General features: G+C 40.0%; 2 protein-coding genes across 7 annotated transcripts in view; both read left to right on the plus strand.

Annotated features, from left to right (window-relative positions):
* The window catches only part of CSDE1 (cold shock domain containing E1), a 32949-nt gene extending 28972 nt beyond the window's left edge, over window positions 1–3977 (plus strand). For all 5 annotated transcript variants that reach the window (XM_059675251.1, XM_059675255.1, XM_059675253.1 and 2 more), the window contains 4 exons: window positions 206–384; window positions 1206–1369; window positions 2161–2293; window positions 2683–3977. In XM_059675251.1, coding sequence (XP_059531234.1) covers window positions 206–384; window positions 1206–1369; window positions 2161–2293; window positions 2683–2730 — 524 coding nt within the window. In that variant the 3' untranslated portion in view covers window positions 2731–3977. The remainder of the gene's footprint in view (window positions 1–205; window positions 385–1205; window positions 1370–2160; window positions 2294–2682) is intronic.
* Window positions 3978–4088: 111 nt separating this feature from the next.
* NRAS (NRAS proto-oncogene, GTPase) lies at window positions 4089–14615 on the plus strand. 2 transcript variants are annotated; one of them, XR_009449922.1, is made up of 8 exons: window positions 4089–4235; window positions 4710–4837; window positions 6849–7027; window positions 9426–9585; window positions 10149–10272; window positions 10576–10617; window positions 10722–11068; window positions 14021–14615. XR_009449922.1 is itself a non-coding variant. In XM_059675259.1 (7 exons), exons 2-5 carry the CDS (start codon window positions 4727–4729, stop codon window positions 10266–10268), a joined length of 570 nt encoding a protein of 189 aa, XP_059531242.1. In that variant the 5' UTR covers window positions 4089–4235; window positions 4710–4726; the 3' UTR covers window positions 10269–10272; window positions 10576–10617; window positions 10722–14615. The 2 variants fall into 2 exon arrangements, 1 of the variants encoding a protein (XP_059531242.1); XM_059675259.1 differs by having other exon boundaries at window positions 10722–14615.
* The last annotated feature ends 2184 nt before the right edge of the window (window positions 14616–16799 follow it).

Genomic DNA, 16799 nt, shown 5'->3' on the forward strand with positions numbered 1-16799 from the left:
CTGTTCACTAGCTATTAAGGTAATGAGCTACAGGCTCTTGTTTGCTTTCATTGTAGTATTTAGGATTTCATTGACGCTTTTAAAGTAGAATATCTCAGGGTCAAAAAAAATACTTTTTGGAACCTTTTATAAATTTATTAGGATCATCAGCAGAGGGCTGTTGTGAAATATTACCTTTAGTCTTTGTACCTTTTTCTCCCTACAGGGGATATGAAAGGTGAGGTCTATCCATTTGGCATAGTTGGAATGGCCAACAAAGGGGATTGCCTGCAGAAAGGGGAGAGTGTCAAATTCCAATTGTGTGTCCTGGGCCAAAATGCACAGACTATGGCTTACAACATCACACCTCTGCGTAGGGCCACTGTGGAATGTGTGAAAGATCAGGTAAGTGGCAGTATTTCTGGATCTGAAAGTGATCCTTTTATGAATTGGTAACCAAATAGTAACCAAACCTTGAAATTTTTTCAGCCAAGGGAGATTCATCAACATTCATCTGGTTTTTAATTCTACTTTACCCTTTTTTCAATAATTTGAGCTAGTCTATATAAACATGAAGAAAACTACATTGGGGGGGGGGAGAATATTAGAAAAAAAGTATTGATAACTAACATTACATGATGGGGAAAATAAACTTAGAGTGGGATTTTCAGAATAAAAAGATTTAAAGGTCAGAGATTCTTTTGTAAGCCACACAAGGAAAGAAACCATGTGTAGAAGTGTTCATAAAATAAGCTTTAGGGCAAACAAATCTATTCCTGGTACTGAGATCTCAAGAAAATCCCTCTGAGTCCAGGACATTTTTAAATATCAGTATTGTAAATAAAATATTTTGTATGGCTGTTTTTTATAATACCATAACCTAGCTTAATAATTCTGGAATAGATGAAAACAATGCATATGTTTATGTAACAGCTCACTAAAGATTTTACATTATTCAAAAATTTAGCTCATATATGAGGCACAGGGCAGCCTTTCTACTTGTTTCAGCCAGGCTATAATAGGGCAGTGATTTCAAATTTATATTTCTGCCCTGGCAAGTTATGCTGACTTACAATGCTGTTACGTTCTAGCACAGGCAGCTGAACTGGAGCATCAGTGTTAATACCATGTTTTGTAAACCCCTTCTTGGTTGGGTCACACATTGTGCTTCATTCTAAGTGAGGCACTCTCCCACTGTGATATGTATTTTTGTTTTTAAATTTCAGTTTGGCTTCATTAACTATGAAGTAGGAGATAGCAAGAAGCTCTTTTTCCATGTAAAAGAAGTTCAGGATGGCATTGAGCTACAGGCTGGAGATGAGGTGGAATTCTCAGTGATTCTTAATCAGCGCACTGGCAAGTGCAGCGCTTGTAATGTTTGGCGAGTCTGGTGAGTTTTTGTTGTTGGATTAAAACAATCTCCCTGGACAACTTGGAATCTCTTCATTATCACATTTCTTCACTTTCCATCTCTGCTTTTCTTAATTTTCTACTGCCACTTGGTTATTTCTTGGTACTTCGTGTCTTTTACCTCCATTCTTCATTGTGTAAACTTTTAGTTTCATAAATCTGACCCAGTGGAATATTAATTAGGCACTTGCTGTATAATAGATCTTAAATATAAAATGATGATGTAGTCCTTGTTCTTAAAGGATTCTGCTTAGCTTTTTTTGTGTGGGCTTTTTTGTTTGTTTGTTTTTCCATTAAGCCATTTCTGAGTTATATGGTGCTTAAAAGTCTAATTTTATAGATTAGCAGTTCTGACTCTGTGTTTTTTTTGTTTTTGTATATGAGTTTTTTTTTTAATAATATTGTTACCATGCTAGAAGCTGGGAGTCTCTGGAAATATTTCTTTATTTATAACTCTTCTAAGGTTTTTCACATCCACTACCTTGTTTTATGTGTCTGTGAAACTGGTCTTTCTGGATGCAGACCAGTCTGGGGATGACCGTCACCCAAACGATTCTTCCAGCTCCTATGCAGGAATAAACCTTGAGTTGGGAATAAAAACATAAACAAACTTGTCTGTCCTGTCTTGCTAGCTAGCTAGCTAAATGAGGCAAGAGTCCCCCTCATTAAAACTGAGTCACTTGGGTAGTTAGGTGGAAAATACACTCCTCTCTAAGTACTTGCTTCTTCCCACCACGTGTTGCTGCTTCTCACTTCTTGACTTGGTTACAGCGAGGGCCCCAAGGCTGTTGCAGCTCCACGACCTGATAGGTTGGTCAATCGCTTGAAGAACATCACTCTGGATGATGCCAGTGCTCCTCGCCTAATGGTTCTTCGTCAGCCAAGGGGACCAGATAACTCAATGGTATGAGGGTAATACAAGGTTTTGGGGGAGGGAAGGTTGTGATGTGACAGACCAGCATGATACTTGAGGTCCTATTTTAGCATATCTCAGAGCGCTTACGGAGCATTAGTATTGCTTATAACTAGTTAGGACTCCTTCCCTACATATTGGTTCAGTCCCCAACATAATGGTTGCTTACCAGTAAGAAGCACATTTCTTTGTTTTCCTGATACTTTGAACTTAGTTGTAGATAATAGATCAGGAGGGCTTACTATGTACGATTTCCTCAGAAAAAACTGGTAGTAGTTAAGATGATTAAAAGTAATGCTTTTGAAGTTCACTTTGGAATTGTGAATGTGCTGTGATTGTCATACTCTGAGGTCATTAACTGCAATTTTATTTTTTCACAGGGATTTGGTGTAGAAAGAAAGATCCGTCAGGCTGGTGTCATTGACTAACCACATCCACAAAGCACATCATTAATCCACGATGATCAAGTTGGGGGGATTCTGGTGAAGGGTTCTGAATATCTCCCTCTTCATCCCTCCCCAAAATCTGGAATACTTATTCTATTGAGCTATTACACCAGTTTTAACACCTTCCTCATGTTATGTTTAAAAAAAATAAATAAATTTAAGAAAACCATTTTAAAATTATGCACAGTTGCAGCCTGGAAAACTTAAGGTGGCGCCTTGTAGTATCTATTTTAGGAGCTTTATTTGGTGCATTTAACGCAACTGGTAATTGCAAAATCCACTTCGCCCGTGTAAGTGAAAAATATAGACTGTTACCTTGTTGGCTGTATGAAATTCTGCACTTGATATTTAGCATATATTCTACCTTCATTACTTCTGGCAAGATGTCCTGCCTTAGCACTCAGTTGCATTCTTTTCCTTTTCTTTCCTGTTCATTATGCTTTAATTCTGAGGACCATATGAGGGTAGGCTATATTAAAAAATTTAAAAATTTGTATAGGCAAACCATTTTCTTAAGTTGATGGCCAAATGTTAAAATGTTATTTTTCATATCATTTATAATCTTGTCACAGTCCACTTAAACGAATTTTGGGTAGATTTCAATGAGAATTATCTTCCAAAGTAGTTTTTTTTTTCCCTGGGATGGGGTGGGGGGTAAATTTTCCACAATTAGTATGTGTGGTGCAGAATTTCATGCAAATGAGGTGTGCCAGCAGTGTGATAATTTAAACGTATTTAAACGACGAATGCACAAACTTGCTGCTGCTTAGATCACTGCAGCTTCTAGGACCCAGTTTCTTTTAATGATTTAAAACAAAACAAACAAAAAAATAAAAAAATTGTGCCTGAAATGAATCTTGTTTTTTTTATAAGTAGCCGCCTGGTTCCTGTGTCCTGTAACATGCAGGCACTTGACCCTTGGTGTAGCTTCTGTTCAACTTTATATCACGGGAACGGATTGGTCTGATTTCTTGGCCCTCATCTAGAATGGGCCACACGCAGGATCCCTGGCCAGTGGACTGGAAGCTTAGTCTAAGATGACAAGGGTCAGCTCAGGGGATGTGGGGGAGGGCGCCTTTATCTTCCCCATTGTCATTTGAGGTTTTGATCTTCTCTGGGTAAAGAGGCCATTTATCTTTGTAAACACAAAACATTTTTGCTTTCTCCAGTTTTCTGTTAATGGCGAAAGAATGGAAGCGAATAAAGTTTTACTGATTTTTGAGACACCAGCACCTAGCGCTTTCATTATTGAAATGTCCGGAGTGGGAGGGGCGGGTTTGGGTGCGGCCAGCAGCTTGACTCTCGGGTCGGAGGCCCACGTGGCCGGGGCGGGGACTCGGGCGCCCGGGGCGCCGACTGATTGCGTAGCGGGCGGGGCCGGAAGTGCCGCTCCCGGGTGGGGGCTGTTCATGGCGGTTCCGGGGTCTCCAGCATTTTTCCTGGTGGTGGTTCTAAACCCGTCCGCAGCGGAGGCACCGGAGCTTGAGGTGAGGCTCCGGCGTGTGTAGCGTTGGGCCAGGAGCTTGCCGGCGGCTGGTTATTGGCGGAATCCGCGAGCAGAGACAAAGGCCTGGGGCGGGGGTCCTTGGTTTCGAGCCCCACGGGGAGATCCTGCGGACAGGTGGGGGACTGGAAGGGAAGGGCGGCCTGACGGCCGCCGCCGCCGCCGAGAAGCCCTGCGAGGGGAGCAGGAAGGGGGTTCCTGTACCTTAGGCCGAGGGCGGGGCCCACGGGCTGTTGAAAAATAGATGAGGGGGGGTAGCTCGAAGACGAATTCAGCATCCCGAGACCCACGGTCACTCGTGGTTTTGCATTCCTGCATCACTGGGAACCGAGCGGAGGGTCACGTGCATGGGACCGATACATTTCAGACGCCGGTTTTAGCCACCATCGATTATAGAAAGCTCTGAAGCGCTGTCGAGGTGGCCCTCCGGTTAACCCTCATTGCTGCTTTCCCGCAGGTTCTTGCTGCTGTGAAATGACCGAGTACAAACTGGTGGTGGTTGGAGCAGGTGGTGTTGGGAAAAGCGCGCTGACAATCCAGCTAATCCAGAACCACTTTGTAGATGAATATGATCCCACCATAGAGGTGAGGCCCAGCGGCAGCCCGCTGCCCCTGCCTCTCTTCCTTCCGTTTACCCTCGCCCTTACCCTTTAGCTAAGGGAATCGACAGGAAAGAAAGTGGAAAGTTATTTTGGGTACTGCGTTCAGTAATACATAAAGCAAAGCTTTCCATGTGTGGGGACAAGAGTGCGTTTTTATGAGCTGCTGAAGACTTTCAAAAAAGTTACAGTGTGAACCGTTCTGTAAACTTGCAAACTCAGTGTTGGTCTCATTTAGTTTCTTCGTATATGACAACTCTATTTTAAAAAAAGCACAGGCCATGGTAGAGCGATTGTCTGAATAATAGAGCAGGATGGAGATAAAGGATTCAGAGATCTGGTTGTTCTGCACTTGTAATTTCTTAGCTCGTTGAAGCAGCCAACGCTGTGGTTGGAGTAGAAAGAACATTTTGAGTCACTGTGCTTAAGATTTCAGTCCCTGTTTGATTTTGTTTAGTTATGTGATATTGAGCAATCACTTTCTCTCTCTTAGCCTTATTTTTCTTCATCTATTAAATTACTATAAGCTTGTCCTGCCTACCACACCGGGATGAAGTGGAAAATCAAATGTGTTTAAATTTCTTTGTGAATGGTAAAGCACTGGATAAATAGTACTTATTTAAATGGGACTTCATGTTAAAGATTGGCTTCAATGAGTGGCAAAATACACCCTTTCAGTAAAGGGCCTTGTAATTTTATTCAATTTAGAAATGTGTAACTCTAGAGATTATTGTGTTTTAATCCACACCCTGGTCTTCCTACCACTCAGCCACTGGGCGTTTAATGCAATCTAACTCTAATATAACCTTATTAAAAATTATTCGTTAGTTCTTTGCAAAACTTTATGTTAGGCTTAACAGCTTCAGTGATAATAGAACCTTTTAATATTTTTCAGAGTTTTAGTTATTGCTGGGTAATTTACATACAGTAAAATACATAAATGTTATATCTACAGCTCAGTGACTTTTTAAACATATATATACTTACATAATAACCACCACTCAGATTAAAAAATATACTATTTCCTATGCCCCAGAGAGTTCTCAAATGCCCTTTTCAGCCAGTAAACTCTCTTACCCTGCCAGGAGATAACCACTTCTCTGACTTCTATTATCATAAAATAGTTTGACTAAAACCTATCTTCATAATTTTTATTTTGCTCATCTTAGAACAGACACTTAACTATGTTTTATGCTCTAAGAAGTTTTGGTGATGTAAATTCTATTTAATTTGAAAGTACAGTCCTGCAATTAAGTGAGTTACAAAGGAACTAACTGATTAATGGGCTGGGAAATTAGGTTGAATTCTGTTTTTGGAGCCAGATCTTTTACGAAGAATGGTGAGGTTATTTTATTTGACTTGAATTCCCAGGATTTAAGTATTAAAATACAAGTAAAAATGTCTGCCTTCGAACCCAATTGAAAGTATGTTTTTATATGACCTACTTAAGAAATGAATTATATCTTGTTTGTAACCTTTAGGAAATTGATTGAGGATTATTTCCCAAAGGTACAATCTGCCATGATGAGAAAAAATAATTTGGTATTATGACCTTGATTGAAATGAAAAGTATTTGTGTTTAGTCATAAGCACAAGTGGCACTGTAACCAGGGCCAAGTTCTAAATTGGTGGAGGTCTGTTTAGACTTTTAAATGTACAATAAACAACTCAAATAGGAAACGTTCAGTGCACACCTTAGTGACTTGCACTGTGATTAACCCCAGTCCAACTGCAGTGGAGCTGCCTTTTGAATGACCACATTTGTTCACCTTTTCCAGGAACTGAGTGTTCACATTTTCTTTCTGCAATATAGCATTTGGGATTTTTTTCCTGGGAAAACATTAAGTATTTTGTTTGTAATTGTGTATTAGCAGTTTGAGGGACAAACCAGAGAGAGAGAAATGGACTTGGGGAGGAGCTTGCTTAACCTTGGTAGTAGCATTGCATTTCCTGTGATTTTTAGTAAAAGTGGAATCTCCCTTTCCCCTTTCCCCCAGGATTCTTACCGAAAACAGGTGGTTATAGATGGTGAAACCTGTCTATTGGATATACTGGATACAGCTGGACAAGAGGAGTACAGTGCTATGAGGGACCAATACATGAGGACAGGGGAAGGCTTCCTCTGTGTATTCGCCATCAATAATAGCAAGTCATTTGCAGATATTAACCTCTACAGGTACAAGGAGCGTTATTGTTTTCTGAAAGGATGATCTTTAAGCTTTGTTCTGAAGCTTTGTTGGGGGGGGCGGGCGGGGGGCAGTGAGGACGCCACACTAGGAATGATACAGCTTTTTTCATTACAGGAAGAGTTGGTTTTCGTTTTTTTGACATTGAGAATCAGAAAGTTAATGCTGGAATTTATTTTATGTAATATACCATGGCTAGAATGTGTGATAGTGTATCGAGGAAGCTTGCTAGTGGGAGTGATTGAGAACTAGAGGTGTTATTAGATCACAAAGGAATTTCAGAGAGGAAAACGCCTGAGAAACATTGTTCAGTAAGTCATAGAGATCATGATAGGAAGAAACAGCTGGGGAGTAGCTAAAGATGAAAGCTGGGCTAAGGAATGTAAAGATTGTCTTTCTCTGTAAAACCATAGAGTTTCAAAGCTCAATTGGACCATAAAAAAAGAAAACAACGTTCTGATTTTACACAATCAGAAATAGGTAGTTTATTAGGTTTTTGGAGTCTTAACTGTTACTAGTAGCAGAGCCAGGAACAAAACTCCAAGACTCCTTTTCTTAGCTCCATATTATTATTATTATTATTATTATTATTATTATTATTTTAAAATATATTTTATTGATTTTTTTACAGAGAGGAAAGGAGAGGGATAGTTAGAAACATCAATGAGAGAAACATCGATCAGCTGCCTCCTGCACACCCCCTACTGGTGGTGTGCCCACAACCAAGGTACATGCCCTTGACTGGAATCGATCCTGAGACCCTTCAGTCCGCAGGCCGACGCTCTATCCACTGAGCCAAACCGGTTAGGGCTATTATTATTTTTTTAATATGTTTTCATATTTTGTTCTTTATTGTTTCAGATACAGGAAGAGAGAGATAGAAACATCGATGAGAGAGAGACACATTGATTAGCTACCTCCTACGAACCCCCCCACTGGGGATCAAGCCCGCAACCCAGGGATGTGCCCTGACCTGGAATCAAACCGGGACCTCTTGGTTCATGGGTGGATGCTCAGCCACTTAGCCACACCAGCTGGGCACTCCATATTCTTTAAGCAGAATAATGTAATGGTTAAGAATATAGATGCCTGGGTTGAAACTTGGCTCCATCATCTATTAGCCATGGGACTTTGGGGCAAACTACTGACACTCTGTGCCTCAGTTTCCTCATCTATAACATGGAGGTTATAATTTCTACCAAGAGTTGGGAAAATTAAATGAATCGATAAACATGAAATCATTCAGAACAGTATCATGCACATAGTAAAAGCCTGTGCAAGTGTTGTGCCTACCACCTTGAGTCCTGGCTTCTGCCCTGTCCGTATGAAGAAGTCTGCTCACAGAAGCAAACTAGTCCCAAACTGAATTCAGTGGGGTTTTTTTCTCCTAAACCTGCTCTACTGTCTTCCACTTCCTCTCTGGAAATAATAGCGGTACTTAATAAAAATGCCCAGCACTTAGCAAGCATCTAATACTTGCTGAAATTCTAGAAGTTATTTTTCTTTTTAGGCTGTCTTATCCCTTAGCAGAGGCTCCTGCCATTACCCCCACTGTCATGCATTTCAGGTGCATGGCTGTGTACGTAATCCAAGCGTAGAGTCTAAAGCAGTGCTGTTCAGTGTGTGGTTATTTCAGTTAACTGAATTAAATTAATACAATTAAATAAAATTGAAAAATCAGTTCCTTGGCCATAGTACCCACTGACTGACTCAGTGTTCAATAGCTACACGGGACTAGTGGATATAGTTGGACGTGACAGACGTAGAACATTTCCATCATTGTAAGAAGTCCTACTGGACAGTGTTGGTCAAGAGAATCTGGAGCATTCATTTCCAAACTGCTCGGTGTCTTGAATGTCACTGAAGGAAGTGCTGTCAGTTGGGAGTTCATAAGAGCAGTTCTGGTGTCTTCTATTTTTTATCTTGACTCCCAGCTATAATTTTGTTTGAAGGAAACATTTGGACACCACCCATGTAGAGAAGTGGGTAGACTGTCTTCCATTAAATGCCATCGCTCTCAAGGGAATCTTAAGTTATTTAGAGGCAGTGAACTTTACTTTTTGCACTTCGGATCTTAATCTAGAGTATGATTCGGAGTTGCCAATTAAATCCAGAGCCAAGGTCTGGAGAATCAAGGAGCCTAATAAGGACATGTCAAAGTAGACTAACCATCCATTTCCACTAGAAGTTGAGCTGGTACTTGGCTTTCCTCTAGCTGCTGAATCAAGCCTAAACCAGTCTCATTATGTAAGGTCTTTTGTAAACAGTGTGGGGAGTGAAACTCACTACTAGAAGCTAATAGACTAGATAAAACTTGCTAGGTTTCTTTTGCTCTAGCTGTTTATTCCTTCCAAAAGGCTTATTCTTATAACATATTCCTTTTTTTAGGGAACAGATTAAGCGAGTGAAGGACTCAGATGATGTACCTATGGTGCTAGTAGGAAACAAGTGTGATTTGCCAACAAGGACAGTTGACACAAAACAAGCCCATGAACTGGCCAAGAGTTATGGGATTCCATTCATTGAAACCTCAGCCAAGACCAGACAGGTAGAGTCCAGCTTCCCGCACCTGGCAAGGGTTTGTTGAAGGCAGAGAGGTTTGATTGATTGACTCTTTGCTAGAGCTCTGATCCTCATTCTTTGTTGTTACAGATTTTTAATAGTATTCTATTTTCATCTTTGCTTTAAACCCAAAATGAACTTGTTAATATCCTGGTGTGACATTTATACTCCTGCATTAACATGCACAAATAGTACTAAAAGGAAGACCTTTGATTCAAGATACTTATAAGCATTAGTCTTTTCTCCAACACCAGCCACTCTAGGGTTTAAGTTCTTCTGAATGGAATCTTTACATCAGGTAGTTCTGTATGTCCCACATTACCAGTTTTTCTTTACTGGAATGTTAATTTTGCAAAATGTGCCATTTGTATATCTGTCTCTTAATGTGATTCAATAGAAATGCTAAATTCAGTGTCCTCTTTCTACGCCACTCTATTTTATCAGTTAATGATTTAATAATTGGAATTCTAAATCCACATAAAGAAGTGAGAGAGAGAGCTTACAACTTGGATTGTGTCCTTTAGGCTGTCTTTTCATTTTCTTTTAAAGGGTGTTGAAGATGCCTTTTACACACTAGTAAGAGAAATACGTCAGTACCGAATGAAAAAACTCAACAGCAGTGATGATGGGACTCAAGGTTGCATGGGGTTGCCTTGTGTGGTGATGTAACAAGGTGAGCATGTGGTCTCTGGGCATAATTACAAACTGGGCAGTTTGGAGGAGTGTTGCTATTATTTTTTATGTTGTAATTTACCTATAATCTCTCGCTTACAACTATAAAATGTTTCCCTTACAATGCCCCTCCTGAGAGTATTGAAGTTTAACCTATTTTTTAAACATTATTTACAGACATGGTTACTTGTCAATAATATTAGAAGACACTATTTATGAAATGTATGAATACCACATTCTTGGCACTGATCAAGAATGCATTAAAACTAGATGATAATGACATGATGTGTCTTTTTTCTTATAGATACTTCTAAAGTTCTAGCATCAGAAAAGAGCCACTGTCCAGGTAGGACCCGTTTTGAAGTGAATGGGTCATTCATACTGATTTCTTCACCTGGTGTTTCTTACACTCTCTGGTGACATTTACACACACGTTCCATCTCGTTTCAGCTGCACTGACGCCCTGGTCCTGACTTCCCTGGAGGAGAAACAAGTATTCCTGTTGCTGTCTTCAGTCTCACAGAAGTTCCTGCTACTTCCTGACTCTCCATAGATCAGTACCATGTTCTCTATCTGAGAAGTTCTCAGAATAACTACCTCCTCACTTGGTTGTCTGACCAGAGAAATGAACCTCTTGTTACTCCCCAATATTTTTCCACTCTGGGTTCTCCCCAAACACCTCTGCCACCCCAGGTTTTTCATCTGAAAAGCAATTCGTGCTCTGAAACAGAGAACCACACTGTAGACATGAAATTCTCTAGAAAACAATGTCTTGAGCTCTAATGTAGCAACTGCTGGTAATTATCTTTTTTTTCTTTTTACTTTGAACTTGGAACTATATTTGGGGGGGGGGAAATGTCATAAATTACTGTTTTGCTGAGAATATAGTTAATGTTGGTTGGTGTTTGGTTTGTTTATAATGTTATCGGCTATAAACTGGCATCTGCTCTGTATTCGTAAATACAAAGGTGAATACAGACTTTGGAGTCTCTCCTACTCTTCTCGACTTTCATGCAATTAAATCTAACTTTCACAATGAAGTGCCTTTTTCCTAGAAGTGGTTTGTATACTTCAGTGGAGTGGATGTTTAAAAAACCATTACACGTGGAAATGAATGTCTGAGTTATGTCTGTGACCTCTGCCTTTGAGGGAAAGATGTGCCGATACAGTAGCAGATGCCATTTCTTACCTACATGAAGTTGGCTTTGACCTGTTTTTAGGTTCTCCCAAGAGAAAGTTGAAACTGGAAACAGTTGTATTTCATTTGTTTTTTTACCTGTGCTCCTCTTTTTTTTTGTAGGTTACTAACTATGAAATGTATGTAATTTGTTTCTTCTAGCTTACTGATAATCGGTGAACTTCCATTTGTATTTAAATTTGGGTTCTATCAGAAAGCTCTACATTTACAGGTGTGCAAAATTGTAAACATTGGATGCTGTTTTATTTAATACTGAGATCAATGATTTTCAAGTCTCAGACATAATATATTAAGAGACACACTTTTCGTACATATCTTGGTATCTTAGTGATGTATATAATTGCCCTCAGTCACCTTTTCACCCCACCCTCCATCCCTCAACTGCAATTTGATTCATTATTTCAGTTGATAAAGCATGGTGCTAAATGGACCAGGGTTACCGCTTCCAACGGGAGCAAGCCCGTTAGCATCACAGAGGGAGAAGAGCAACTCTTCCACGGTTGCTCCTTGCACCAGTAACGTCGGCTGGTAGTTTTGCCAAATGTATGCTGTTATCCTGCAAGGAAAGAACAGGTCAGTTCACACAAGTCCGTTATCATGACGGAAAAGGCTTGGTACCCTGAGGAGGGTCAGCTTAGCAGTCTTCAGAAACCAAGTGTCTAAACCAGCCGTTAAAACTAAAAAAAAAAAAAAAAAAAGACCATACCCTTTTATGTAATGATGTTTACTTTGAATTTATATTAGTTCACACAAACACTCCATCCATGCTTTTGTTCCGGCCCTCAGGTCCAGTTTAAGAACCCATTGTGGCCCTCGAGTCAAAAAGTTTGCCCACCCCTGCTCTAGACTCTCTTTCAGCCACCTGGAAACTAAATGTAGCCAATATTTTTGTCATTTTGTTTTTTAGAATGAGGGTACCTCCGATCAAAATGTTTTAAAATTTTCTTGACTCATTATGTTATTTGAAGAGTTTAAGACGGGGTGTTGATGAGTTAGTCTGCATACGAGCTATCAGAAGCTGAGTGTGCTCAGAGCAAGAAGCTGTTGAATTGGAATTGCTGTTAAGAAAGGAATGGAAACCATAATGAATGGTTAGTTTTGAGGATTTGGGAAACTTGGCTTTTCCATTTGCAAATAATATCCTGGTAATTCTAATGAAAAATAGACTTAGGTAACTTTTGATAAAAGCCTAATTCCAGAATGGTCACTTTCTGCTCTGGCCTTTTAATGTGTAAATACTTACTGAGGTCCTCTGTCTTCCGGTATGAATTTTCACTTATTACACAAACTCCACATGGCCTTGAAGTGAGTTCAGAAGAGAGGAAGCGCTCTATGCTGTGTCCAGAGTTTAATGAACTCAGAGAGCCGTGCTCCTGCGTGTTCGTTCCGAGTTCTCACAGTGCTGTTGACACCTGGTAGCAGGAACTTGTGCTGCTTTGTTTCTGCTGCTTTTGGAGCATTGCTCTGTCATTTTTATTTTTCTAATATATGTTTATTGATTTCAGAGAGGAAGGGAGAGGGGGAGAGAGAGATAGAAACATCAGTGATGAGAGAATCATCAGTCGGCTGCCTCTTGCACGCCCCTTACTTGGGACCGAGCCCACAATCCCGGGCATGTGCCCTGACTGGGAATTGACCTGTGACTTCTTGGTTCATAGGTCAAGGCTCAACCACTGAGCCACGCTGGCCAGGCAGGCACTTTGTCGTTTTTCCTGAGGCCGGATTGAGGCTTGTCACCTCAGTTGCCCTCATTTGTCCTTGCCTCCCTCTTCCTCCTCTCGTGTATGTTACTGACAGTATGATTCTTTTTCTAATGTCCAATTAGGGGGAAGGATAACGGATTTGGGGCTCTTGTGCCCATAGCCCTTGTATGTGCCCATAGCCCTTGTATGTGCCCATAGCCCTTAGCATTCTCTCGAGTGTGTTGTAAGCACAGAAGTATCTAAATGGGGCCAAAATTCAGACTTGAAAATGTTCTTTTAATAGCTTCTTAAGAAGTTACATTTAGGTGTGAATTTTGGCACAGTAGAGTGACAAAGTTACAGTTAAATGCTGAAAAGCTTCAGTTAGTGTGGTATAAAGTGTGGTGTTTAGAGTATGTTTGTAATTGCTGAAAACAATTCTAATTTACCTCAACATCTGAAAGTCTCTCTCCCCAAGTTAAGTGCCTGGCCAGCTGTTGTAAATTACACATTACTTTGTTTTTTAAAGGTTGCACGTTCAAGAGTGTGAAAATATGATGTTCTGTGTAAAGGCTACCACGCCTACCCTGTTAAGTGCTGTATTTGCTCCAACAGCTTCCTATAGAATGTTACTTGGTAACACGGTATCATACTTGTTACAGTTTCCACTTCAGGAGTGAAATGGGTAAAATTGTTCTCATGTATTTTAGTGGGCCCCGTGTTTAGTCTGTTCATGGTCCTTTAAACTGCTGTGAATTTTTTTGTCTTGACTTGAAATCAAGAATAGAGAAACACTTTAAAGAGATATTTTGCTTTTTTCCCCATTCCAGAATTGCTGAGCATAATCATATTTTGTTTTACATTTACAGTCATGAACTCTTAAGCTGGCAGCTACAACAAAGAACCAAAAAATGGTGCACGCAGTCTGCTTCTTGTAATTCATCTCTGCTAACAGGTTACAAGAAACAGGATTATTAATTAGGGGAAATATTTTATTTGGGTTGTTTTCATAAACAAGGGACTGTAACTTTGTACATTGTTTTACATCTTTGTTGTTTCTTTATGCAGTCCAGTGTGCCACACTTATTTGAAGGTGTTCCCTACAAGAATTGTTTGAAAAGTGTTCTTGTTATAAAAGTAGTTGCAGATATATTTCAAATATAACTGGTGATTTTTAAAAGCCTGAGTACTGACCTAAGAAGCAATTGTATGACTTCTACTCTGGAGGGAAGGGATCTCAATGGGTGTTGTGTGACTTCTATATTTCTGTGCCATCAAATATAGGTCAAATGATTGATTGTGCAATTCTGCTGTTTAAACGGCAACTATTGGCCTCCTTGGCCCTAAATGAAAGGGCTGATATTTTAAGTTGCCTATTTTATTGTAAATTAATCCATCTAATTTTTAAATTTTTGGTTGAATGTTTTTCTTTTCAAATGTTTAAAAAATAAAAACTGGAAGTTCTTTGCTCAGTTATCATTTTTCCCCACTAAAGTGCCTTTATTGAAAGTTAATATTCATGGCAAACTTGAATGTGACGGTGTTGGAAGACCTGAGTTCCTCATTTGATCTCAATCTAAAATGCCAAAGCGTGCTTTAAATGATTACTTGGGGGTGATTCACAGCCAAATGATTCATAGCTATATGTCACATTCTCTCGCATTAATATGAAGTGCTTAAAACTACCACTGGAAATCTTTTGTCCCATCTGCATTACTGCATAGTCTACCAATCTTGGTTCGGTTGGAAGAGCATTGGTCTAGGAGCCAGAAAACATGGGTTCCAACCATAATTTTCTATTCCAGCCTACAGTGTCCTCATTAATAAAATAGGGAAGTTGAATGAGGATATCTCAGGTTTCCCAACCCTAATTAGTGACACATGTTTATAAAAGAATGCTATCAAACTTAGGCTTCTCCACCTAACCCTGGAACACTGATCATCAGGACCTTGTTTTATTCTACCAAAGGCTTCAATTTTTTTATTTTTTTTCCTTAAAAGGGGAATAGGGAGGTGATAGTTAATATTTGAACTGAATTGAATTTAAGGAAATCAAATGTAAGTGACAAATACTGTTTATACAGGAGGCTACCATGAAGAGTATAAAATGCATGTGAAAAAGAAGCAATCATGGACTTTGTGTAAGTAGGACAGATTTCCCCCTTAAATCAAGCACTGATGCTACATAGCAGATATTTTCTTCTGCCGATACTTGACCCCCCAATATCTGAGAAAGTAAAGGTTTTCTTCTGATAAGAGCTGCTATTCTGCTCAGCAAAATGAAGCTGCAGCCCTGGCTGGTTTGGCTCAGTGGATAGAAGGGTCCCGGGTTCAATTCCAGTCAAGGGCCTGTACCTCGGTCACAGTCTGCTCCCTGGCCTGGGCCCTGGTTGGGGCTCATGCAGGAGGCAACCGATCATTTTTCTCTCACATCGATGTTTCTCCGTCTTCCCCTCTCTCTTCCACTTTCTCTAAAAGTCAATGGGAAAATATCCTCGGGTGAGGATTACAAAGTAGCGAAGCTGCAGAGAGACATGAAAAAGTAGCTCAGAAGCTTGTTTATTTGGAATGTGAGGGGATCTCCTATGTGTCTGTGCTATTAATAATGGTTTCTGTTGTCACCACAAGCAATACTGAAGGTCCTTAAAAGGCCAGCATAGTTGCATCGTTATTTGATATCCATAAATACGTGGGAAGGGGCCAAGAGGCTGTGCTAGGGATCATTTTGCAGAGCTCTGCTGAATGATCCATGACTTGAGAGCACAGAGAGAAGGTCCAGGACCCAAATGGGAAGGGTATGTTCGTGGTGCTTTAAAAATACCGCTGGGCAATGAAATGTGGTCCTGTACCTCAATAAAAGCAGACGGGGACTCTGGGAACATGCAGAATGCAGATCTCAGATCCCCTTTGCAGTGTCAACAGGAACAAAAGTTTCAGGTTTGTGAGCTGGAAGTAGACCTAGTGAACTGATCATTCTTATCTGGAGATTGTCCTCATGGCTTCACGCTTGCACCAAAATAGTTTATCTGTTAACCTACTGGAGGGGGCTTAAAACCATATAAATACAGATTACCATGAATTTTTTGGAGGCGTATAAAGAGAGCGAGCACCTGCTATCCTGGGGGTTCCTATCAAATGTTTCTAAAGATAGAGGCAGCTACATGCCCCAGGGGAGGGCGTGATTGGGACTGAGCAGTTGCCTATTGGGTCTTTCAGATGGGGGAGCCTGAAATATTATCCAGGTTAGGAAAAGCAATCTTCTAGAATGGCTGCTGTGGAAGCAATAAAATTGGCACTAATGACACATTCTGTAGGAGCTTGACATATATGAATTACATCGATATTTAGATCTGAAAGAAAAACGTGTTATTTTAAAACATCTTAAAAATAAAGCAATTCACATTTACAACTGAGACCTAACATCCTTGAAGTGAATGGTGGGGTTTTTTAATGAGTGGAATGAAGTTGAAATACATTTTGAAAGTTAGATAAATCTCAGTTTATGCTTGTTTTATAAATTGGAGGGGTTTGACAATATTAAAGTCCAAGGCTCCGTGGAAACAGAAATTATCTATTGCTTTGCAATTTCAAAGTGCTCAAACACCTCACCTCAGTTAATCCTCCACAACAGCCATATAAAATAGGAAT

The sequence above is a fragment of the Myotis daubentonii genome, chromosome 18, assembly GCF_963259705.1.
Source record: "Myotis daubentonii chromosome 18, mMyoDau2.1, whole genome shotgun sequence".
NCBI classification, from domain to species: Eukaryota; Metazoa; Chordata; class Mammalia; order Chiroptera; family Vespertilionidae; genus Myotis; species Myotis daubentonii.

What these genes read in the sequence shown, in the direction of transcription:
- NRAS (XM_059675259.1), top strand. Translation starts at nt 4,727, where the DNA reads ATGACCGAGTACAAACTGGTGGTGGTTGGAGCAGGTGGTGTTGGGAAA. An exon ending in GCAGATATTAACCTCTACAG is followed by an intron (nt 7,028 to 9,425) that starts GTACAAGGAGCG and finishes TCCTTTTTTTAG; the next exon opens with GGAACAGATTAAGCGAGTGA. An exon ending in CCTCAGCCAAGACCAGACAG is followed by an intron (nt 9,586 to 10,148) that starts GTAGAGTCCAGC and finishes TTTCTTTTAAAG; the next exon opens with GGTGTTGAAGATGCCTTTTA.